Here is a 25208-nt window from a genome sequence, read left to right as displayed (position 1 = left end):
GGCACTGACCAGCCTGCTTCACAGACAGTGCTTCCTTAAAGCAGAAGATCCAAAAAGGGAGCATAACAAACTTTGCATTGAGTCAAGCAAATGACCTCTGCTCTGGCTGTTAAGTTTTATAATTGCCTCAACTCTGTTTTTCTGCATGTGCTGCATTTCAGAGACTGAAATGATGAACAGCTCTCTGCTTTTTATGCCAGAGAGAGGTGACCATGCTGCTTTGGTTACACTGGTTCCTTTATAAATATGCACTATATTCTATATACATGTTCCACAAAAAGTTGGGCAGTGAAGTTTTCTAAGCATACTGTTTCTTTCCACATTATCTCATTACTGTAATACCTTTTTTATATCATCATTGTAGTACCTTAACCATGTGTCCATGCTACTTCAGAAAGACAAAGAACACAGTGCTTGTAGCTTAGCAAGTGAAGCAAGGGCACCACGGTTAGGTAGCACACAGTCACTGTAACAAGAATTGCTGTTTCCCTGCTTTCCCTTCATGCCCATGGGCCTGTGACTGTGCTACAGCAAAATTTTGAATGAAGATCTGATTACAGGGCAGAAATAAGCAAGCTGTTAGCAACTTGAGCAACTCCATCAGAACAAAATGCATTTTATCAGTTACATGTTATCAAGAACAGAAAAGATGTATCAATTCTCTCTGCTCCTTCCTATCAAAGGTCCAAAGCCGCTTTGCAGTTCTGGAACTGCCATCATCAATTGCACCAGTACATAACAGGTCAGTGGAGCTGCATCGCAGGGTGTAATGAACAAATCTGAGTATTGCAGCACCTCTATGAATAATTCTGGAGCTACTTGTATCAGAAACAGAGAGAAGGAGTCAGCTTATAAAGACACAGCAGATCTATGTTCTTGCAGTGGGAAGCATCAAAATCTATTACAGTAGCAGTGAAGCAAAGGGTTCAAAAGAAAAAGCACACAGCAAACAGGACCATTACTGGCATAAAGTTCTGAAAAACTGAGCAAGACTGATTTTTTCAGAAAGTTTCCACATGACTGGATCTTTTAATATACCACTTAGGCTTAGTTATTTACTGATTTACCATATATAGTTCTGCATAAAGAACTATATACTTGAGAGGAAATCTTCCTAGTGCCTAGCTATAGGCCAGGTTCCAAGAGCACTTGAAACAGTTAAAGTCACATCTTTTCCCCAGGCCCAGCTCTAGAGAAGAGAGAAATCTAACTAGGGGCATGCAGGAGGGGAAGCAAAATACAGATTAATCTAAGACATTGTAACAGCAATAGATGTTAGAGGTGCTTTCTGGATCAATTATTTCCTTCCATTAAAGAAAATCTACTCTCACTTCACAAAAGAAAGCCCCCACTATCAGCAGGCAGTGTTAATTTCACAAACATTTCTTACTCAGTAATATGGTGGAGCAGGTAGCTGTGTATAAAACTATTTATCTCTTTTAAAATCCTTACAATAATTACACAAGAAAAAGAGAAATCAGGAGACCCAAAACTCTTAGTTTATTTTAATTATTATCCTGCACAGTTGCTTCAGGAAAAGAGAAAGTATCTTCTGAATAAATTTTTCTTTTCAAAAACTCAATTGCATCTTCATTTTTCATTTCCTGAAACTTCTTGTTCTGGATCTGTAAGAAAGTAAAAGGACAGGGTACATTATTTCTATTGTCCAAATTACCCTGTCCTACAAAACAAGTGCTCAGCAATGAGAAGGCCCCAGGAAGTTGTTGTATTCTGAAAACAAGTTCACTTCAATCACTGTGTCTATAAACATCAGGGAAATAAGCCAAAGACATATAGGTTTCTCAGGTACAAAGCAATTAGTGGCTTGATTTTTCTTCCCCTCAACTAATATTTTACTGATAATGGTAAGTAGTAGCTTGTCTTTTAGAGTTCCTCTCTCTTTTCTCCCTAGTGACAGCACCATTACCCTCTAACTAGAAATTATATACAATTACCACTCTGGAGAAAGCCCACCATTCCTGGTAAACCTCCATGCTTTGTAGAACAAGGCGTGATCTATCAAACATACTCATCACTGTGCTGCTAACAGGACTGAAACAGAGACAGTAGCAGTGCTCTTCTCACCAGAATCACATGATAGCCCAGTTTCTTTAGATGCCGCTTCTTCGTTGCCAGCCTCCCCTGGGGGTGTGTTGTGCCCAGACAGAAGGCAGACACAGGAGCAAACAGAAAAGCCAACCTGCAACCAAGGAAAGTAGGGAGGATTTCACTGTACAAATGCAAAATAATAATTTATAAGACAATGATTCGATGATGTCCGTTAGCACTGCAGAATGTGTCATTCTGGTAGGCAAAGTATCAGGACTGCACAAATTTCATTATCCTCTTCTTTCTTCAGGTTTAAGTAATTTAGACTCCTTTCTTCCATGAGCTTCATACAAGTATCAGCATCTACCAAAATACCTACAGCAGAATTAGGTACTTAGATCTCCACTTTTCCCACTATGAGAAGGAAATAGATCATTCAACATTCTCCATTAATTTGACAGATTCTGCATTTACTTTGATCCCTTGCTAATGATACTCATGATCAGTCACTTCCTGTCATAATAACCTATTTGGAAGGGTGAAGAAAGCTGAATGCCTTGGAACACTGAGTTTCTGTTACACAATTCACTAGCTCTCCTTTTATCAAAAAGCAAACTGTACAAAATACATTGCTGTGCAGTGATCCAGCACGTAAATGTTAAGCATTACCCAATTCTACTTAAGCATTACTTAAATGATGTATGTCCTGCTTCAGTTACTGAGAGGTCAATCTTCTACACAAGATTAAATCAATCACCTAAAATGTGGATATCATGATCCTTTTTATTCATATATTTCAGTAGCTGAATTAACTGACATAACATATCACTGAGATGCAAATTTTTGAGACTTGAGAGAATAACTGAATGTTTAATCAGACAAATACTTTTAAAAAATTGCTACCTGCATTAATTACAGGAGTATCAGATCACTGTGATGTTTCCTGCCTCTTTCTCTGAAATGTTAACTGTTAGCCTCTGTTAGAAGAAGGCATAGAGCTGGATGAATTGTAGCTCTGTACTGGCATGGCAACTTTTGGATATTCCAGTGAGCACATATAATAACTAAGTCACCTACTTTGCTTCTGCAAATCAGTGAACCAAAGAAGTAACTGGATGGGATACATGCAAATAAAACTAGCATGCTAGAAAACATATGCAGTCAAAAAAATAAGCACCTCTGAACACGTGAGTCAGGATGATCATCTGTTGCAACTATGGGGAGCACCTTCTTTCTGTCTGAATCCATTCTGATTTCAAAATCTGAAAACAAAACAACAAACCTTTTAACTCTGCAAGAGGTTAAAATTAATGTTGTCATTTGAACCCATTAATTGTTCGAATTGTTTTCAAATGAACAGCTCATTTAAAAAAGTTAATAGATATCATCACTGGTCTGTTTCTAATTGCTGTTCTATAATAATTGAATTATTACTGATAGCTCTCCCTCCCTGCAATGAATATAAAGTTATTGCTTGCCCATCTCAGGAAAAAATAATTTTTTTCTGGAAACTGCAGATTTATGCTCATGGAGTGAAATCATCATTTAAAGAAACTCTTGACAGACTCTTGGTTGCAGTCTGTCACGCCTACTCGGATTTTCCTGCAATCCAATTCCTCATTAGAAATATTTATGAATAAAATTATTACTAGTACAGAAAAACTGGTAAGCTGGGTGGCTGGCAAAAAAAAAATGCACCAGAGAAGAAACTCCAGAGAAGAAACAATAGAACAATAGAGAATAAGAGGGGAAAAAAAAAACAGCTACTGTTTGGCTTTGTTTCTAACATGATTTGGTACTAACATGTCAACTCTGTCAAAGCTGGCCACATTGGATTTATGTATAATTAACATCTGCTTGCTGATGCCTGAAAAAAAAAAAGTCCAAAGCAGCTTTGAAAACAAAAGAAATCATAAACATTTTAGTAAATTGACTTAAAAACTTTAATAGAAGCATCATTAGAAGTAGATTCACCAATCAATAACATCATTTGTTAAATTACTGTATCTTCAAAGTGTTAAACTTTTAATCACTTGCACCCTATTCGAATTTATTTCCATCTTATCATTTTGGGTATTATAAATCCATATTAAAAATAATATGACAGTAATATCACTTCATACCAATGTGGTAATTGTATGGCAGCCGAACATTTTGCCGAAACATGTTCTCATCTCCCAGAAGTTCTATCAGTGCCTCCTGAGCCTTTCTGAGATTAAGAGATACTAATGAGGACAAATTCTCAGTCAGCACAAAGGCAGGCTTTGTGAAACAAGGGCTGTCAAGTTCCATACATGTTTTCACACAGCGAAGCATCACTGTGTTTTGTTCCTTAAGATCATCTGAAAAAGGATACCAAAAATATTACATGCAATATATTATCCCAGAGAATTTTTCATTTCATTATCATTTATAGTCTGTTCTAGCAGAGCAAAATCCACTTGACTACTCTACTAGCTGTACAAAAGTGCAATGTGGAAACTAAATTCTTCTACAAACCATTCCAAGGACCTCATTGTAACTGAGAGCATTCCAAATCCCACTTTTACTCATGACTCCAGGTAATAAAGTTAGTTTGCAATGGTTATGACTGCCTATGTTTAAGTGCACACCTACTGTTAAACTGTTGCCACCATAGGGCCCAAGACAATAAGCCTGATTCCCTAGTGCAGACCCAGATCACTCAGATCACCATCACTACATTAGCTTTGTCTTGAGGACTTCAAATTTAATATTAATCATACTTGTGTTCTTTAATTTCTGATCTGCTGACACAATTACAACAAATTACATACACAGGCAGACATCCTGTTTAAAACAAGAACATGACAAAGTAAGGTCTGACCTGGCTGTATAAGTTCATCCTTGCTGTCCTTTTGCAGCAGCTCATCAAGTGCACGGTGGGGAAGATATCCTAAGATGCTAAATGAATACACTGCCTTCAGCAGCTCTGTGTTGGAAATCTGAGGCAGGCACTTATTCAAGCAGCTATGAAGAGTCTCAAAAAACCTTTTCCAAAAGTAGAAGAAAAGTATCTAAGTACACAAATAAGGCTACATAAAAAATATATATATATTTCTAACAAAAGTACAACTTAGAAATCTTTATTATCTTGTATTTTGTGTTATCAAACACAAAAGTGTTTGATTCTTACTTTGAGGATACAGCTTCCTATCAATAGATTTAGTAGCCTGGCCAGTCTAGAACCTGTTTAGTCTTTCAGTTAGAGAAAAAAAATCATATTTAGAAAAAATATGAAAAGACACAGCAATTTACCTTACAGATGAATGAAACAGGATTATGAGCTCTTTCACAAATAAAATTAAATACTAATTGCCAAACATTACTCTGTAATGACAATGTAACATTATCAGGCACTCTAAACGAAAACCTACAGATGCTTTTGGACTCGGGGAACATGGTTGAGTCGTGAATACACTCGAAGAACAATCAAAAGGTTTTTCAAGTTAAGGAAATCAGGGTCTTCTGTCACCTTCTCAGCAAAAATATCCAGCAACTCAGTAGGCTGAAAACCAAGTGTCTCACAGGCAGAGAGAAAAAGCATAATCTAAAAGAAAAGATAGTTTTATAAGTAAAAAAAAAAAAAAAAACCAGTGAAATTGATCCTACCTGTTGATTTCATAGAAGAAATTTTTAATGAAAGCAGATTTTTCAAAACTTTTGTTTCTTTACTTATCAATAAATAGGACAGCATTTTAAAAATGTAACAGCTTAATCAGATTGGTATTCATAAACATTTGTTCTCCAGAGATCAAGCATAAACATGAAGAAAGGTAAGAGGGAAGCATCAAATACTCTATTAGTACCACTATAAATTATTTGGTCTCAAAAATTTTACCTGTCTTTTGTCCCAAAGGTAGGCAGTAGAATTAACATAGTCTGCTAATGCTGAAAACAGTTTCACATTACGGTACTGGAGAGTGTGACAAGCTTCCAGAATGAGAATTAACTGCCGAAATGGAACATCATGGACATTTTCTGCAACAGAAGATCAAAGAAGGACAAATGATAAAAAGCAATGGGAGCTGTAGGTTGGAGATATTGTTGCAACAGTTTAGTTAAGGGATGGAGGAGGGGAAAAATATGAAGAAACTGTGGAAGACTGTGACTAGCTAGGCACGGCTCAACTGAGCTAAAACACATTAAGAAACTGCAAGACAGAAGAAACCAAACTGAGCCAGAATCAAGCTATAATACATTAATCAGCAAAAGGGGACAAATTAACAAAATAAGTAAGAAGATTGTGTTCCCAGGATGTCTTCTGTTCCGGGATTTTTGATTTTCAGCACGCACCAAAAAAATGCTGCTGAAGAAAGTCACTGCTCCCTCTGTGTATGCCACCTGGCCTGTGTGCTGAGTGTGGTGAAAGTCCTATGGGAGAAGGCAGGATGTGCAATTAAACATTGTGTCCTAACATATATGAACAACCAGGACAAATAAAAACTGTGTAAGCAGCCTCAACACTTCTGGGTAATTTCTATTAAGAATGCTATTTTGCTACCTTCGTGCTTTTTGAGACACAAATTCTTATGTATTTTGAGCATGAATCAACACATACTGACCACATATACTTAAGCAATGTATTGGAAAGGTATAGAGAGAGGTGAAAGCATTAGCTTTCATTTAATATTTTTATGGGCTACAGCATGAGGCGATTAAGCATTACTCAATAATTAAATCCAGTAATCAAGAAAACGCTATTTTCCCTTTAGTTTACCAACTAATAACACTAAGTCACCAATCCATCATGTAAGAGGCCAATTTCCAATTCAGATTTGTTATAAAATTTTATTTGAAATCTCTTTTCCTTGCTAAAATTAAATTCTTTTTCTTAAATCCTGTGTACAGAAAAATTTAAAGAAAAATATGTAATTCAGTTAAATATTAAGAAGGGCAGAGATGACAACAGCTATTTGCTTTTATTATTGATCAGTAATTTTCTGTCCTGCTGCTTGTCAAATGGCTCCATATAACTATAATATCCTGTAAAACAAAGATGTTTCCTGAGTTTTAAAGGAAATCAGAAAAGGGAGATGAGACAATAATTAGGAAGAATTTGGTATAAGGAAGGGAAATTTAATTAACATATTTTTTTCTTACCCTGGATCTTTTTACTGCAGGGATTCAGGATTGGAAGGGAGCAATAATTCATTGCAGCAAGAACCAAAAACATACGCAGCGCATTCAGAAAAGTCAAACCGTCTATTTCTCTCACAACTGCCATCTAAAGTGAACCAGAGTTTATTAAATCCTTCATTCTTCAGGTATTTTATCATTGCTTTCTGGTGAAGACATTATCACCAAAACTTTCCCAAAGTCCTTAGTTCAGATTATATGAAAGAAAAAGAAGCAAAAAACAGTAAAAGCATATAATAACTACTGTCAATTTCTTAATACACAATTATAGCAGGTCAAGTGCTCTAGAAATGTGTCACTACACAAGTTTCCAGCAATTTGCCATCATATGGTTATATTAAAAGAAAAAAGCCTCAGTAAAGGTCATTTCCAAATACTGGGAATGCTCATCTTCTACCAACTCTTAAGAAAGAAGCAGAAATAAAACAGATACAGTTAACTTAGAAGTTCATAGTAGTCCAATTATGGTTTTGCATGTGCAGGAAAACTATAAGCCTCCAAAGCGATTCAACAGTATGTGAGTGGCCAGTATTCTATACAAACACCCAGCTACAAATGTGGACTGAGGCAGAGAGAGTCAGCTCTGATGCCAGAAAGGAGATTTCATTTATCAAAGCCATCATTAGCTTGATATAAATGACAGTAAAAATGAAACTACAAATTATATTGACTGTTAAAATACAATATTTTTACTGTACACATGTCAGAGGTTAAATACAAAATGCATCTATAAGAAATTGCCCTGTAAAAAACATGGCACCCTGTGGGCTCAGAAAATGAAGTGCTCCCTTTCGTTCGCAAGTGCAAATGTTATTTTCCTCTCAGTTTTATGTTTCATAAATGCTATTAAAACCTCTGACGTCAGAGCCCTACAGTTACGTGATGAAAACACCAGTAGGCCCTGTCTGAAAGAAGGTTTTCAAAAGGGTTTTTCAATCAGGGGACAAAACCCAGTACACCCTGCCATAAAACCTACAGCCTGCTCCCAGCCATTGGATTTCCCAGGGGACCTATGACATACACAGAAAAGCAAGACCATGAGCTTGGGGAGCTCTGGCATCTCATTCCCACCAGTCCTCCTGCGCTGTACAGTTACTGGACACAGCCCCACCACAGACCAGTTTTCTGTCACCTCATCTTCAGTCACAGGCTGGGCCAGGGAATCAGGAAACAGCCTGTAAGCACTTCTGTGAAACACCATGTGGCCAACCCAAAGAGGTGAGGGCACTGCTGTTTTACTGCCTCAATTAGTTTTGTTACCAGCCTCCAAAAGAAGTTTTTCTTACAGATATAGCTGGACTCTGATGCATTTAGCAAATACAGTTACCTTGCTATTACATTTTCTCTTTCAGTGTCTGCAAAGAACCATACACAATTTATTAACAATGCAAGAGCACAGGCTTTGTGGGAGTAAAAATGAGCCTCCAACTAACTTTACCTCTAATTTCTTTTTCAGAAAAACTGGAGCATCTTTTCCCAGGCATTTCATCAGGTTTTGCAGAATAAAGATGTCTCTGATACTTGAAATGCGCTGCTCCACTAGTAACCTGATGGAGAAACACACACAAGAGCTCTCCTCATTTCAGCAGAAACAGGTAAGTACCGCCATTCTTCTTCACTGTTGTAGCTCCCAAGTGAAAGCTGTAATTCCTTGCTCCTCTCCCATCTTCCTTTTTCTGAAATGCTGACATAAGTCTACATGACATAGCTGCAGCACAGATATTTTACACATGGAAACAATTATAAATGCTTTCTTAGTGTTAATCCTGATAGATGAATTGTTGTTGCTGATACACTTAACAGCGGGGGCACCTGAGCAGACTGCACATATGACAGCGCAAATATGAGTGCTGTTAAGCCTGCAGGAATTAACACCTTTCTGCAGAAAAAGAAAACTGCACATTTTTATCTTTAAATCCTTGACGTGCAGGCAAGTTCTGAAACAGACACATTCCTGTGTTCAGGAATGGACACAGACAACAACTGGATGCAAATGAGAAAACCAAACCAACAGTGCTGTGGGCTGAACAGGAGATAACACAGAGATCATCCACACAAGATGAAGGTGCACTCCTAGCACCTCCTCTTCTGGCTCAGTGGGTGGCATTGTAATTATTATGTGTGAACCACCCTTAAATATACCTGCACAGGTAAACACACCTACAAAAATATTAAGTGTCACTTTCTAAGGCAATGCACTGGTCTGAAACTCATCCCTGCAAATGGGCCAGAGCTCCAGGTATCAGGACAGAAAACTGTAGACAGGACTCCTGCTTTCCACCAACTTTTAAGAACTGTGTACCTGCACTTCCAGGAGAACCTGGTTTTTGAGTACTGCATCCACTTTCTCAAAGCAGAACATGATACAGTGTCAAAAGTACTAATCCATGGCAAGTGTTGTGATAGTCTCAGTAAAATCAGTCTCATGGGAATGAGCAGATTGGTTACACACATAAATCACACGGGCCCAGAAAAAAAGCCAACTAAGTTATTCTGATAAATCACTACACAGAAGGACTTGCTGGACACAACTAGTCTTCATCTGAATTTTCACTTATTAAACTGCAAGAAAATATTCCCAGGCTGTTAAACAATGTTTTTCATCACAAAAAATCAAATAGGTCCCTAAGTAAGATAGTCTCATTACCTCCTATCTACATACAGAAACAGATGAAAAAGGGATGGATATGTGAAGGGACTTGATCAATGTCACAAAAAAACTACACTGGTGGAGCTGCAGTCAGAACACAATCCCCTGTGGACCAGTCTAGCACTCTTTACCACTGGGAGCCCTCCTCCTTGAAACTGCAAAGACGGTGCCAAAATTCACTGTCTAACCTAACTCTTATCTCATGTGATCATTTAAATCCTAAAACCACAGAATGTATTTTATGTGCAAACATACCCTTAATGATTTCTAACAGACATACATTCAAACAACATTTAAATATGGACGACACATGAAAGATATATTTTTCTCACTGTAATCCAGCTTGAAGAGCGCCCACATTCTTGTCTTTATCCATCCCTGCTAAAGTAGTTGCCAAAACTGAGATACATCGGTTATCAAGTTGATTGAGCTTCTCCTGTTAAAAGTTTTGACAACGTCAGATTACTTCAAACCAGTAAAAGTTTCAGGAAAGAAAAACTGACCACTCTTAATCTGTACCTGCCATTTTCTTTTTCCCCCTCAAAAATCAATTTACAAGCTTTATTTCTGTGAAGCCCACAAAGTCTCACATCAGTCAAACTTAGTTGATTTGGAAGGGGTAATGATTTTTGAGATTTCTCCTCTCTTTTAAATCTGAAATCAGGCAGTGGTTCCAAAAGTTAAGGAAATTAGAAGCACACACAAATGAATTATGGGAACTGTTTCCATGGAACATCAAACTAAACCAGGGATGTAATCCAACTCTCTCTGATGCTGCACAGCTTCCCAGAATTATGCACTGGTAATTCAGCCAACATTTAGGAGAAGGATTTTCACTTACTTGGCACACTCTCACCAAGGTCTGGACCAGGAGCGTGTTCTGCGGCACGCCAAGGCTCACCAGGGCGTGCAGGCTGAACACCAGGTCCCTGCGCATCATCCTGCGTGCGTCGCGCAGCAGCTGCTGGCACAACTTCACAAAAGCCGGGTGCTCAAAGATCAGCTGCTTCTCGTAGCGCTGCTGCTCTTCTGACAGGTTTTTGAAGAGCCTCCAGGCCATGGTTAAAGAGTTTGTGTAGTGCTTAATGGAAACAGCCGCCTCTGCAGCCAAGTCCAGCGCATCGCAAGGACAGGAGCATTTCCGGAGGCTGGTAAAGAAGGGGTCACTGTGATCCGCTTTCGCTTTGAGGCTCCCAGAATCATCCAGCTTTCCAACTTCCAAGGAGCTCTGGGAAGCCTTCTCACTCACCAAAGCCTCTGCACCTGTGCTATACACATCTGCCTTTTGAGATACAAATCGAAGAGACGATCCACGCAGAGAAGGCAAAATACTTAAAAGTAATTTCCTGAAGTTCACATTTCCTAAGGGATCCCTGTATCTGCCAATCCATAAAATGTGTTTTCTTGTTGTGGCTGAAGATTTGTGAGTGAGCACAGAACTGTATCTATGCACACATCTGACAGTATTTAACAAATAACTTATTTTATTATTCATTTCTGCTAATGCCTTCTGAACACATTTGCATCGCCAACTCAAAGTAAGGAATCTGATGACATTCTACCAGTGGAAACAGTTCTGGAGAAACTGCACAAGATCACTCATCTGTAAAAACAATTGAAAATTATGGATTAGTTACCAGACTTTCAATCCCCACAGTTTCAATTGCCAAATCTGCACACTTTTACAGGAAGGGAGAAGATTTGGTAAAAGATCCCCGGAAAACGGTTTGCTTTTATTTGGTCTCCTACATTTCAGTCCAACATCTCAGCACAAGGACAGCCCGGGCATCAACTCTTGCTTCCTCCTTGCTGCTCTGCGTGCCGGCTCTGCCGGGAAGCAGAGGCTTTTCCTACAGGACGTTTCCCCAGGCACACGCGTCTCCCGACAGGGCTCTGGAGGGTCCCTGCAGACCTTCAGCAGCGGGTAATGGGATCCCACCCGCCAGCCTGTCCCAGCCTGCCTGCCATCCCACGGGATAGCCGCCTTCCCGGTACACCCGCGGGCGCTCGCCCTCCCGGGGCCGGGGAGAAGCCGCTGGGTTTCCGGACCACTTCCCGCTGGCCCTGGGAGCGCTGCCCAGCAGGGCGGGACAGTACACAGGGACAGAGGTCTTTCGGCGGCTCCGCAGCGGCTCGGAGCACGCGGGAGGAACGGCGGGGATGGCGCCGGCCGGGCAGGGCCGGGCCGGGCCGGGCCGGGGCTCCCGCGGCCGCTATTACCTCGCACGCGCACCGCCGTGACACCGGGCCCGGCGCGCCGCGAGCTCCCGGCGTGCCGCGCGAGACAGACGGCGCGGGCCGAGGGACAAACTGCCGCGGCGCGCGGCGCGTTGCTGAGCAACGCCAAAGCGGCCGTTGGAGGGCGGCGCGCGCATGGCCAAGTTCGTGGTGGCGGGTGAGGGGGGACCCGGGAACCGGCAGCTTGTACCGGGAGCCGGGAGCCGGCGGGGCAGCCCCGGCAGCGGCAGCTTCTACAGGGACCCGGGAGCCGGCGGGGCAGCCCCGGCAGCGGCGCCTTGTACCGGGAGCCGGGAACCGGCGGGGCAGCCCCGGCAGCGGCAGCTTCTACAGGGACCCGGGAGCCGGCGGGGCAGCCCCGGCAGCGGCGCCTTGTACCGGGAGCCGGGAACCGGCGGGGCAGCCCCGGCAGCGGCAGCTTGTACCGGGACCCGGGAGCCGGCCGGGCAGCCCCGGCAGCGGCGCCTTGTACCGGGAGCCGGGAGCCGGCGGGGCAGCCCCGGCAGCGGCAGCTTGTACCGGGAGCCGGGCTGCCCCGCCCGCCGTGCTTGCAGCAATGGCCCCTGTGTGCGGGCTCAGCCCCGTGCCCGTCTTTGCGGCTCTCCGGGAGCCGTGTCCGCACGGCGCGCAGCCTCAGGCGCTCCCGGGTCAGCGTTCCCCCTCATCCCGTCGGTGAGGTGTCAGCATCTCTGCTGCTGTCCCCCCAGGAGTGGCCTCCTCGGCCCCTTGGACGCTGGCTCGGGAGTCTTTTTCACCGGCAGAATTACTCTTCCTTAGCTGGCTCACATTAAACAATGTTTGGTCTTTTAAGCCCTTATCAGTGAATGACAAAATCATCCAATTGTGCTGCTGTTGTTATGTTCACAGGTAAGGCAAACTGCCCTTACTATGGCAAGGCTGAACTCCTGGCTGACTATCTCCAGACTAACTTGCCCAACTTCAGAGTTCACAAGATTACTGTACACCCTGACAAGTGGGAGGTAAGAGATTGTAAGTCAAGTCTCTGGTAGGTGCCCCAGCGCTCTGCAAACTAAGAAATGTACTTATCTGCAGAATGTTTCTTCTCTTATATTAGTGGTTTGCTGTGCAGATAGAGGTGCTGCAGAAGCAGCTCTGGCTGTGAGAGCCAGCCAGAGGAAAGGTTACAATGTTTTGAGCAACTGACATCTCTGTTTTACCACAGAAGATGGGCACAAAGTGTGGACCAGCCTCAAGCTATATTATGTCAATAAAAAGTTCAAGGTGGTTTTGCTTGCTTGCTTGATTTTCTGGGGTATTTTTTAAAGTATAAATGGCTGTTCAGCCTGTAAATCTCACTGTGATTACATATACCTTCAGGGTTGTTACTTGTCAAGAGCCTTTGTGGCATACAAGAGTTTTGAATTAGTGTGGAAGTATGAAATTAAATATCACATATTTGTTTACAGTGTGGATGGGCCTGAGTACTTACGCTGTAGACATGCTGCCTATAAGGCTCTGAAAAAAACTGCAGTCTTACTCCATGAGATAGACAGTACTATGGTATTTATTACCTCGTGTATTTTGCTTTACACCTCCACCACTTGAACAGTTAAGTGAAAAGCAATTAACCTCTTCACCTTACTTACCTTCTGTGGCTGAGTAAGAATCCTCAGATTGCTCTCTGCCTCACAACATTGCTGTCTTCTGTACCACTAAGACAACTAAGTGAAATCAAGACCTTGAGGTGAGCTATCCCAGTGTATCACCATACCTTGATTTATGTTATTCCCACATTTTATACCCACTGGTACTTTAATTCTGAAGCACCTTGTAATTATATATTGAGAGGAAATTCTAAGAATGCTTGTAGTTGTAATGTTTAAATATTATCAAATGTGATGTATTAAAACATCTGGTGGGGATGTTTGCATCAGCAGTGGCTTCAAGACATTTGTGAAATAAATGGATGGGAGCACAGACAGTGTCCTATCATTTGGAGAGAACTGTTGGACCGTGGAGGGAAGGGTCAGCTTCTGGGAGGACTTAATGATTTTCTGGAACATGCTCAGGTAATAAGCTGCCTTTAATACTGTAAGCCCATGTTTTACAACATTGTTCTTCCTTTTTCCTCCTTCAAACATAAAATAAAGCTATTGTTAATGTTACCTTGATGAGTTTGGACTGCCATTTGCTTAGAGATCATCCTTTTTGTTCTTAGCAATATTATGGCATCACTTCAATGATGCTGAGTGAGGAAATGTTAGACATTGCTGAGGAGAACCTGCAGGCACATCTTGAAATTTTAAAAGAGGATGAAGAGATTAAAAGTCTTATCAAGCCTATGCAGATCTGGATTACCAGGTGAGAGTGAAGAGAGTATCTGTGAACTTTTATTCTATTCAGAAGAATGCATTTTTTCCTATCACATATAAAAGGTGCAACTATCTGAAGTTAATCACAAATCCCTGTAATTTCATTATTTGACTTGGTTCTGCACCCTCACTATTAGTATTTAAATTAGCATTTAGTATAAACTTAGAAATAATTTATGGTTTTTTTATGTTTTACACCAGTTCAAATGACTGGTATGAACAGGTATCATTTAGATCTCAGATCAGTTTAGGGAAAAGAAAGTATTTACAAAATAAGCTAGAAATTTTGTAGTGCAACTATCTTGCATTAAATGTTGTTGGAAATATTGGAGTAGGTAAAGAGTAGGTCTTTACTTATAGAAATTCCTGTATTTCTAGTAGTCCTAATAGAGCACCTTTAAAAAATTGTGGTTCTATGAAGACATAAATTTTAAGTGGTGGCATTGACTGAAGTGCACAGGACGGGAAAGGCTTCTGAAATGAAAGGAGGACCTAACTCTTTTAATTCTTAACCTGTTAAAATGACAAAAAGAGCAGTAAAAGATACAAGCTAATGGTATCTTTAAATGTAATCAAGTACAAAATAAACACGTTTGTGTTTATATAATACTTCCAAACAAGCAGTGGTTCATTGTTAACTGTAACTTTTCTACATCCTCTCTTACCAGTGCATCAGTTCCAATCTGTTATCATCTGATCCCGCTGTTGGCAAATGGAGAAGTGTTTGGGATGACCACAGAAATCAGTATCCATTTGCTTGACACTGAGCAGTTTAAGGAAATTCTTTGCAGTATTGTAATGGAAGCTGAAGATATGGCATTCCCACTTCTCCGCAGTATTTCAGAGCACACAAAAATAGATCAGGCCTTTATTGATGCCGATATTGTCATTGTTCTTGATGATGTCCTCTTAAACCTTGAAGTCCAATCCCTTGAGAACTACATCAGAGAAGTGAGTGAGATTTGCCAAGTGTATGCTCCCTTGATTGAGAAGAATGCCAAGAGTCAGGTCAAAGTCATTTCATCTGGAAAAACCTTTGCAAATCTTAAGGCAACAATGTTAAGGACATATGGCCCATCCATTAGGCCTGAAAATATCATTGCCATTTCGACATCCTGGGAAAGTGCAGCTAAAGCCATGCTGGCCAGGAAGCTGAATATGAACACAGCAGGTGAATGTTGATGTAGCGTTTGGGGAATTCAGCGCACCTTCGAGGGTATATATTTAATTCCAGAACATAGCTGATGTGCATGCAGAAATGCACAGCGGTGCACCCACTAAATTTCTTGGCTGTGCAGAATGCCAGAGTCTTTGCTTGCTCTGAGACACAGCCCTGCCATTATGGTGTGTATTTCATCCTGGAAATATGCAAAGGAAGACAATTGTTTTGCAGATTGGGAACTAGAACTTCAAGATTGCATTTGCACTCTGTAGTGTAATCTTGTTTTGGAGCTGTGAATAAACATGACAACATACTGCTGTGCAGATAATGAGAGTAAAATAGAACTGTGTTGTAGTATTATTTTGAGGTTAATTAACTTTCATTTTCAGGTCACTTGTTATAGCTTCATTATATTTGCACAGTTTTGCACTGCATAGCAAAAGGGTACTCTGACAATCTGCTTAGCATCAGGATTCCGTAAGTGTTGCATAGCTAGAACTGGTCAATGATGACAAGTCTAGATATAGTAGAACCTAATAAAACAGCAAAGCCAGTTAATAGACTGAACAGTCTATCAGCAGGTTATTTGAGAAAATCCTTTTGCACCAAAGCAGGTAGGTTTTTTTTTTAATGATTGTTTTTACTGGTTATATATTTGTTTTTAGAGGATTTTAAAAAGACTGTATCTGTATGTTTGCAATATGATTTGTTACTGTTTTAAGAGTTAAATATTTACTAGATTTTGTCTATTATTTACAGTAACATGATATAAAGCTTATTTTCAGCTTGTGATGAGGTTTCATATGTTGGGGAGAGCTTGGTTGCATTTTTCAGATCAAATAATTTCTGCTAGCAAGGCAGGGCACAGATTTAAATAATTCATTTTGAAAATGATTTATGATGCCCATTTTTCTGAAAGTATTTGTCTTTTTACTTTCCTTTGTTACAGGAGTTAAAGATGTGATTGTTTGGGGCAATATTACTGGGTCTAACTACATTGATTTGTCACATGCAAAACTTTATGGATATGACTGTGCTATTCGGGGCCCTCCTAATTTTCAACGTCCTTTGTTGAATATGATTTATGATAGGTACAGTACAGATTTATTTCTTTCAGGTGAAATTAAATAACTGCTTTTAATCCATGCTTATCTGAATTGTGTAATAAAACATCAAGAAGGGTTTTTGTTGTCAAGATTTGTCTTTACTGATGGGTACTGTACATAAAGGAAAACACAAGCTGAGGTACTCCATCTGCAAAAGAAGTTGGGTAGTTCCTAGTTCTGTGCTGTTGCATTCTTCTGCCAACTCTGTTTAAAACTATATTTTTCCTACATTTTAAGTGGGTTTCTCTTATATCATGAGCAGTTTATAAGAACTGGTGGAAGTCCAGGTAGTGATTTAGATGTCTAGTTTGCATGAAGGAGCTTTGAAGTAGTATTAAGCAGGTAGCTGAACTTGAATTACATGGAATAGGCCTGAGCGTACTAATATTGTCAGTTTCCCAAAACAGATGATTTGGTAATATGTGTGAAAAGGATACCTAGAAGCGAGATAGCTTCCTGTGGAAAGAACAGTAGCAGAGAAAGGGTGGGTGCAGTGAGAGAGCAACAGATGTTACATACACCCAGGCCTGGCTATCTGGAGCTCCCACTCTGCTCTAGACTTAGCATTTACTGGAAAGCAGACATTTCTAGGCTTGTACTGAGCCTCACACAGGCAGACTGGTTCATGGCTGGGTTCTTACAGAAGACAGTAATATATAAATTACATAAAAATATAAATTACAATAATAATAGAGGTTATGACTTGAGCAAAGACCTAAGTTTCATAGGAAAGTAGGACTTGTTACTTTTTAAGTCACTCTTTTAGACCATTTTTTTAATCTGTCTGTAAAAATGCCTTGCTTTCAGCAGTGAAGTTTGAGTAAGTTTTGACTATTTTCTTTCCTTGAGTTTAGTTCTTTTATTCTCTAGGAAGCTACACTTCCTGCAGTCATCTTAGTTTTTCACGCCTTTTTTCTCCATTTTTTGTTGGTAGTGAATGGATCCATTCAGAGCTCCTGTCTGCACAGAGTACGCTGAGTTCCCGGGTGTCCCGTTGTACAGGAATGTTACCTGCTCATGCGGTAGCCACGGTACTGCGGTACTGGTACCACGGCTCTCCTTCTCAGGAGATAATTTCTGTGGGAATACTTAGTGAAGGTAAAGCTGGTTTTGTTTCACATGTTCTCTTATAGCTTTGCTCTGCATATAATAGCTTTCCCCCATCTATAACGTTATTTTTTAATCAATATTTTTCATTTAATAAAATCTTGTAAAACAGATCATGTGAGACTAAGAGTTTGTTTCATCATAAGAACTTCCAGATCTAGTGATAATGCTCACTTTTTACAGGCATCTCTTAGGTTAATACTGTCTTTTTGCAGATGATCTCTTAGTCTTTTAGTTTAAATGCCTTTCTGATGTATGTGTTTTGTGCAAGAACTCTTTATAGTTTGAGATTCTAGGCTATGAAAGTGTGTTCTTCTTGTGTAGTTATGTAAACCAATGAGTAGAATTTTTCACAGCAGCCATTTAACCCTTATGAAATCAATAGTTTTCCCCTTTTTTAAGATGTACAACCAATACACAATTGTGTTATTACAACACAGGAAAGACACCTGTTGGAGATGGTCCAGAGGAAGGCCACACAAAATGATCACAGGGATGAACGCCTCTCTTATGAAAACAGGCTGAGAGAGTTGAGGTTGTTCAGCCTGGAGAAGAAAAGGCTCTGGAGAAACCTTATAGCACCTTCCAGTGCTTAAAAATTCTTATAAGGAAACTGGATGTAATCAGAAATAATGTGTTTTGTCATTTTCCCCCCTCTTCTTCAGGTCAGTTTTGCATTCCTGAAGGAATTGTCTTCTCTATGCCAGTGAGGTTCCAGAATGGTAACTGGGAAGTCATGACAGAATTAGAAATTAATGAAACGACCCAAAAAGTTCTAGGGCGCTTATCCCACGAGCTGGTTCAGGTGAGGGTTTCTTGAGTCTCGTGTATGCCCATTCTGCCACCTATGGGAACGTTATGATACAGCTTTGAGCACAGACCTTTAAGTGTTAGATGTACAAACTGCACATCTGCATTTGTGCACTGTAAAGACCTGGTATTTATAAGTGTAAGGTAGTATTTTTGTATTGAAATGAACAGACAACTGTTCACCTGCCCAAAAGGAGATGACAAAATAAGTTAACCTATGTACGTGTAGAATTTGCACTCCAAAGTCCTGCAGGCTTTGTGCAAAACGGAAATATTGCCTTTCATTTAATGTTTCTACAATCTATGTTGATTTTGCTCTTATGGTATTCAGAATATTTCTATGCTAGAAGACATATCTTTTGGCATTTTTATGGCTGTGACTTTGCATGAATGAAGATCAGACCTTACTAGAATTAGGGATTTTTCAGAAAATACAAAATCACTGAGCACTATCTTCATAATGAACTTCTTGTCACATAGTGAGACAAAAAGAATTTATTTGTACTATTGAAATATTTAAAAAGACTGGTCCCAAACTCTACATTTCAGCTTTAATCAGGTTTTGTGATCTTCAGTCATACTAGTAATGTGTAATAATTACTTTGTTTTAGCATATTTTAAGTTTGTGCTAGAAATTAGAGGAAATTAAAAGATTGGGTGGTATTAAAATATGCTTTTTCTTCCATTTAGGAAAAGCTCATTGCACTAAAGGAAATAAACGAAATGCATCCATATGAAGCAGAATAAAAACTCCACATCTTCTCCCAAGTGTTTCTCTGCTGCTTTTCCTATTATTTTGCTTTTCAAGTTCTGTCCTCATTCATCAAAATAAGAACAGATGAACACTAAAGCATGTTTTAGTTTTGTTTTTTTGCTTTTTCTCTATTTCCAGGTTGTGAAATTCCTGCAGTTTTCCAATGTTCTCACAATTTCTTTCTAATTTTCTTCCCTACAAACCTCTTCCCTAGTTTGTTTTCTTTCTCCCTTCCTTCAGATTCTTTCCAGTACTTTTATATCAGCCTATTCCTTACTATGAGCTGTTGTTTGCCATTAAGGATGGGCTGAAGAATGGGGAAAGTATTCAGATTCAGATGCCCAGAGCCTCTACTGAGCACAAAGCCTTTTGGTTAGTCTTGCTTGTTTTTTGGGAAAGGACTAAAGACACAGTAAGATATTCTTGATGAATGCAGAATTTAATTATTTGGCTAACCATGACCTTGTTTAACCCAGACAGGGAATTCCCAATTAGATAAATGTCCTTCCCTCCTGCTCTGTACAGTATGGCACTGCTGTTCTGCAGAGCTGTCCTGTTCCTCTTGTGTCAGCGTTAAATGCTAAGCAGAGGCCTTCCCACTGCTAGCAGCAATGTGCTTAGTTGTGGCCTTCTCTCGTGACATCAGTATCAGGTGTCCAAGTATTCCCAAAGTGCCCTGCATGATCTCCTTGCCTGTGGAAGTATTTTAGGAGGCTAGCAAAAATAGCTCATGTTTTGCTTTTTTTTCACTGAAATGGAAACCTTGCCTACTGGGTCACTTTAGCTAGAGTTGTATGGAGAAGAAAATGCTGGAAATTCCCATATTAAATAAGCTTTCCATTGCCCAAAAGAGCAAACTAGAAAGAATGTCTAAGCATTGCTGTAGCTTTTGCAGTATTTTCCTCATTAAAAAAACTCCAGGAAATCTCTAGATGGAAAAAAATTTCAAAACTAATGTGAATGTAACATTTTTAACCTGTAGACCAAAGTAAAATTTCTACTGATTTTAATGAGTCTAAGATTTCATTTGCATCTAACCACTTATTTCTTCAGACCAATAAACTATTGGAAAAACAGAGTTTAATGCCTAAAATGTTCATATGAAAATTTTGAGGACTGTCACATACAGAATAGAAGTTTTGTAATTCCAATTTTTTCTTCAGAAGTACTGAACCACAGTATTTTTGTAATAAAATATCTTCTTAGGCAAAATTGATTTTTAACAGATAAAGATGTTTATACATCTCCTTAGTGACAAGTTCATCTTTATTTCCAGGTTTTTCTTATTTATTTAATGAGTTTCAAGAGAATAGTCATGTGTTTAAGTCAAACATAATTAAATTCTTGTTTAAACAGAATTGTTGAGGAACCACTTTTACTTGCATCTTTGGTGTCTTAAATGATGGAGATTGTGTTAATGACATGTTCCTGTACTTGCTAATTTTTTATCAGATATGTTTAAAACAAAATAGAAAGCCTTCTGTTCTTTGAATCAGTTACATATAGTTGCAATAAATTCATTATTTCTGTTCAAATGGAGGTTCAAGCTCTGAATAGGGGTAGACTTCTTATATGAGGAAACCAAGAGAAGTTACTGGCTGATTAGGACAGGACTGGGAGGGATGTCTTGCTGGTCTTAGAAAGGAGCTCAGAAAGCTGGGGTATCACAAGGGATCTGGAAGTGTGGGGTTCTATGTAAAGTGTATATGGGAGAAGCAACATTTAGAGGAACTGAGATATTATTATAAGTATCTTCATGGAAGAGTTTACATGGAAATTGTAGAGATAGGTGTTGTAAAAATTCTTGAAGAGAGGGGTTAGGAACCATGCATTTCATGAGAAGTGATCTCCAGGGAATTAGTTTCCAGTAGTGTATGCACAGAAGACTGGCTGAGTTTCTGAGGAACATATGAAGGCAGATGTCTCAGGAGAAAATAGCAGGGAGTGACACTACCAGTAGTCTCTACAATCTACCTGGTTTTTTTTTTTATAATTCCTTTTCCAAGACAGAAAAGTTAGCTTCTCTAATGTGTATTTACTTTTGGGGCTTCTTCTATATGAATAGGCTTTAGCAATCTTACTCTTTGAATTCTTTTATTCTGCCTGTGGAGATAGTTCAAACAACCTGCAGTTCAGGCACCAACACTGCATAGCTGTTGATGAGAGGGAAAATAACTCTTCCTGCAATATATAAGTAGACTTATCTGACTTCTGAGTCACCAGCTGAAAACCTCTCTTCTCAGAAGCTGGGAGCAGAAAGAAAAAGCTGCTTGGGATGTCTCATGTAGCCTAAATTATTCTAACTGGATTTGTCTTGTGGTGTGCAGGGAAATTCAGGTCTTTCCTCATGGAAGCATAAGTGAATGGAAAAGCTGTTTTTCCTAGCTTTTGTTTAGGAGAGAAAGAAAGAAAAATATTAGGAAAGCTAAAATATGGTAACATATTCAAAGCTGGTTACAGCTGTAAAACAGCAATTGACTTAGTCATCAGTAAGTTTGGGTTTTCTATAAGCTATAAGCAATTTCAGGGACACATTTTTTCACAAGTTTCTAAGTCATGTTATGTATGCAGGATATTCATGGTATTGATGACTCCTACTACCTGGGTGTTATGCTAACTGTTGAAAAATTTATGAAAAAGGGCTTTCAGTTGTATGTGTCTTACAAAAGTTATATATAGTTTCCTCATAAACCCTAGCATTTGGGTGTACTGAAGAGCTTTGTGGTTGGTCTGAACAATTCTTGTTCTAGGACATTACCACTAGGGCTTACTATTTTTCCTCTTTGTATAGCTGCCCCAACTCTTTGTTACAGCACACTGTGCTTTCTGCATTACTGTGTCAGCTACTACCTCATTTTCAGTCTCTATAGCAACAGTTTCTCAGCAACTGGGAGATGCTTAATAAAGACCTCTCAATTTAGTAATATTGCATGCCAACCAAAAAAAAAAAAAAAGCTTTGAAACAAAGATCAAAGAAGTTTTGTCTTTAATAATTCAGGATATTTATTACTAATTAATTAGTGTTCTCTGTTTTGACTGCTTAGACAATTATCTGATACTTTGATCTAGGCCTTCGCTAGGCATTTGTTGTGAGCAGCTTTAATTTAAAAGCAAAACCTTTAGAACTGTGTCTGGAAGTCAACTTTTAAAACTAGCTGTAAAACTACTGGACTTCTCTGCTGGTGTCATCTGACTTCTGGACCTTCAGTAAGTAATGAAAGGAAGGTAAGCACAGCTACTGTATTTAAGAGGAGACAATAATTTTGGCCTTTGAATAAAACACAGAATGTCTTCACCCTTCAAAGGAAACAAAAGTAATTGTAGGTTCTTTTATGCATATTTAAGATGTTGATCATATGTTGTCTGATTTCAAAAGAAAAGTCTCTGTGATCAAGTTGATTGATCTGCTGGGAGGTTTCTGCCTTACTTCACCGTGGCTCATCTTTCTCTGTACTTTAATTATGTAGCATGCTTCAAAATGCATTTTATTTGCTAAAGTACATATTCTGAGAACCTGTAAATCAAACAAAGTACATATAAATAATCAAGTGTGACTTTTCTTTTGCATTCCACTAAGAGTCAAGAAAAAAGCTGCCTTTGTTCTGCACATAAGAGTATTCATGTTAATGGGACCAGGACTGTTAACTGTAACAATTTATTTCCTGAACATTTGTACATGATTTTAATTTTTTGTTTATTTTTTTAAGTGTTTTTCACTATTAAAGCACACAAGTAACTGAAATATAACACACGGGGTAAAATAGTGTATCAATGGGTAAAGTTACTTCAGATTTCATGGGCAGCAGATACTGCTTCTACTTTCACATTGTGTTCATGTGCCAACACTAAAGTAGATTCTCTTTGTTTCACCCAGGCACTCCTACCACAGTCAAGATCTGGACTGTTCACAGAGTTTTGTATATGAAAATGTATACTGTACATACATTAATAATGTCTTCTGTAACTTTTTGGAAGGAGGGTTCATAGATATGATGTTGTACAATAATGACCTGTTTGGTAAAACACAGAAACACATGGTTGACTTTGAGACTATGAATGCCCTAGTACAAGACTATAGAGTGTTTTTCCACATGGATAATTTAAATGTTAATCGTGTTGTACTGGACAGAGATCTGGTCATCTTACAGATCAAGCACTCATAGAGTATCCATGCTGTATAACTCATTAAGTCAGTGGATGTGTTCTTACTTGAGTGAGCAAATTCTAATGAGTTCTAATTTAAGTGAGTTTAACCTGGATATTTTTACATTCATCCCATCCACTTTCTTTATTTTATGTACTTCTGGTACAGAGAAAATAAAGGAGGCAAGCTGTGTATTTGTAAGTCTACCTTCTAGACTGCTACATGTAGCTTTCACCAAACACTTATGTTTAATTCATTGCTCTGTGTCTTCTTTCACTGATTTCTGTACATGAACTTTTCTGTCAAGTTATGCAGAGGCTCCTACTACTGCAGCTATTTTAGGAACAGTTGTATCATATTTTCATATATATTGCATATGAATATATATCTGTAGGCAAATTTATGTGCCTGTGTAAATGCTGGGCAGAGCTGTAGTTTTTCAGTAAGTAACCCTTAGTAAGAAAGAAAATAGAATAGTGGAAAAGAAACACAGTGGTATTTTTTTCAAAGAAGGACTGCAGTAAAAACTGTGGCATTATAATCTTGAATGAAAAAGACTATTAAAGCAAATCTGTATCTCAGTATTTTAAATATCTACATTTAGGTAATGACTGAAATATAGGGACTGAAACACAAAGTTGCAGCTTTCACCAGTTAAAATGGTGAAGGAGCATATTTATGGTAGACTCAATAATTTTAGATCATTGAATATGCTTCATAAATGGCCAGTATTCTGTCATGTTTATGAAAAATGATCAATGATTCTACCTCAAAAAATGTAAGAAATGACCATTTGTTTAAGTTCAGATTTAACACCATATTTATTATTTAAGTTTTAGATAATTTACAACTATTTAATTTTTATTTATTTTAGCAAACTTTCCCTTTGTTCTGCACAATATGCCATATAGGTGGCCTTTGGAATCTTGTGTGACTTAAATCCATTATACCTAGTGTTTCGCAACTGCGGTCTTAGCTGAAAGGTAGTTACTACAGGTAATTTGTAGCGGCGTTTTGGGGAGGGGGACCCCCCTAGGCTGTGAGTTCGCTGATAGCAGCAGGCAGGCAAGGAGACTCCACGCGGCTTCTGAGGTGCTCATTGGATGAGGGTTTATTGGGGGTCCTACCCCCGGCAGGCAGCATGGTTTCTGAGGGAGAGGGGGAGAGAGGGGCTGAGAGAGCACCGGCCACGAGAGCTGGGGAAGAGAGAGAGCAAAGCGTCCCCCCGGCACACTGAACAGGGAGATTCAAAGTGGGCGCAGAACACATTGGGCAATGGGATTACAGACACAGGATACTGCAGGGGAGGATCACAGGCTTGGAATAAACCATACATTTTCCAGGCATGAGACAGAGCATGCCATTCAACTAAAATATAACACCACAGTAATTCATATTTTTATTTCTGTGATTGAAAATATAATGTACTTTAGAGCATTAGTGAATTAAATCCTGAGGGGAGACATTCAGTTTCCATTATTACAGGGACATAACTACTTTTGCTTTCATGGTTGTTGATGTAAGTAGGTTCATGGTTAAGCTTCCTTTTCCCTTTCCTTATTAGCTCAATAAGAAATAATGTCGGCTCAGCCTAAAACTTTAGTTTTGCTTGAAAATTTTAGAAAACACTTTTGAGTAATTGCAATCAGTGAATCTGAGGAAGAGTCTGGTGTAGATATGCCCTCTGTGACCTGAAAT

At 39.2% G+C, this 25208-nt stretch overlaps 3 protein-coding genes and 1 long non-coding RNA gene across 9 annotated transcripts in view; 2 read left to right on the top strand and 2 right to left on the bottom strand.

Moving 5' to 3' along the window:
* FAM237A (family with sequence similarity 237 member A) overlaps nt 1–25208 on the bottom strand; it is a 269849-nt gene that overhangs the window by 217912 nt on the left and 26729 nt on the right. The gene's annotated exons all lie outside the window — the stretch shown is intronic.
* Nucleotides 1478–12180, bottom strand: FASTKD2 (FAST kinase domains 2). 2 transcript variants are annotated; one of them, XM_068196158.1, is made up of 12 exons: nt 12077–12180; nt 10698–11459; nt 10189–10292; nt 8645–8753; nt 7171–7294; nt 5909–6048; nt 5445–5617; nt 4895–5058; nt 4173–4391; nt 3227–3311; nt 2086–2200; nt 1478–1625 (listed from the first exon to the last, which is right to left on the bottom strand). In XM_068196158.1, the coding sequence occupies exons 2-12, from the start codon at nt 11349–11351 to the stop codon at nt 1506–1508; spliced, it is 2007 nt and encodes a 668-aa protein (XP_068052259.1). In that variant the 5' UTR covers nt 11352–11459; nt 12077–12180; the 3' UTR covers nt 1478–1505. The 2 variants fall into 2 exon arrangements, with proteins under 2 accessions (XP_068052259.1, XP_068052260.1); XM_068196159.1 differs by lacking the exon at nt 12077–12180 and adding an exon at nt 11606–11629.
* Nucleotides 8661–9271, top strand: LOC137477278 (uncharacterized). The gene is made up of 2 exons (XR_011000915.1): nt 8661–8801; nt 9137–9271. It is a non-coding gene; the product is annotated as an uncharacterized lncRNA (long non-coding RNA).
* On the top strand, nt 12125–19462 carry MDH1B (malate dehydrogenase 1B). 3 transcript variants are annotated; one of them, XM_068196163.1, is made up of 9 exons: nt 12125–12251; nt 12962–13074; nt 13993–14124; nt 14274–14416; nt 15096–15598; nt 16539–16680; nt 17630–17793; nt 18468–18607; nt 19303–19462. In XM_068196163.1, the coding sequence occupies exons 1-9, from the start codon at nt 12230–12232 to the stop codon at nt 19357–19359; spliced, it is 1416 nt and encodes a 471-aa protein (XP_068052264.1). In that variant the 5' UTR covers nt 12125–12229; the 3' UTR covers nt 19360–19462. The 3 variants fall into 3 exon arrangements, with proteins under 3 accessions (XP_068052264.1, XP_068052263.1, XP_068052262.1); XM_068196162.1 differs by having other exon boundaries at nt 13990–14124; XM_068196161.1 differs by lacking the exon at nt 12125–12251 and having other exon boundaries at nt 12741–13074; nt 13990–14124.

Source organism: Anomalospiza imberbis, chromosome 7, assembly GCF_031753505.1.
Source record: "Anomalospiza imberbis isolate Cuckoo-Finch-1a 21T00152 chromosome 7, ASM3175350v1, whole genome shotgun sequence".
Classification (NCBI taxonomy): Eukaryota; Metazoa; Chordata; class Aves; order Passeriformes; family Viduidae; genus Anomalospiza; species Anomalospiza imberbis.
This window is presented reverse-complemented; position numbering and strand designations above follow the sequence as displayed.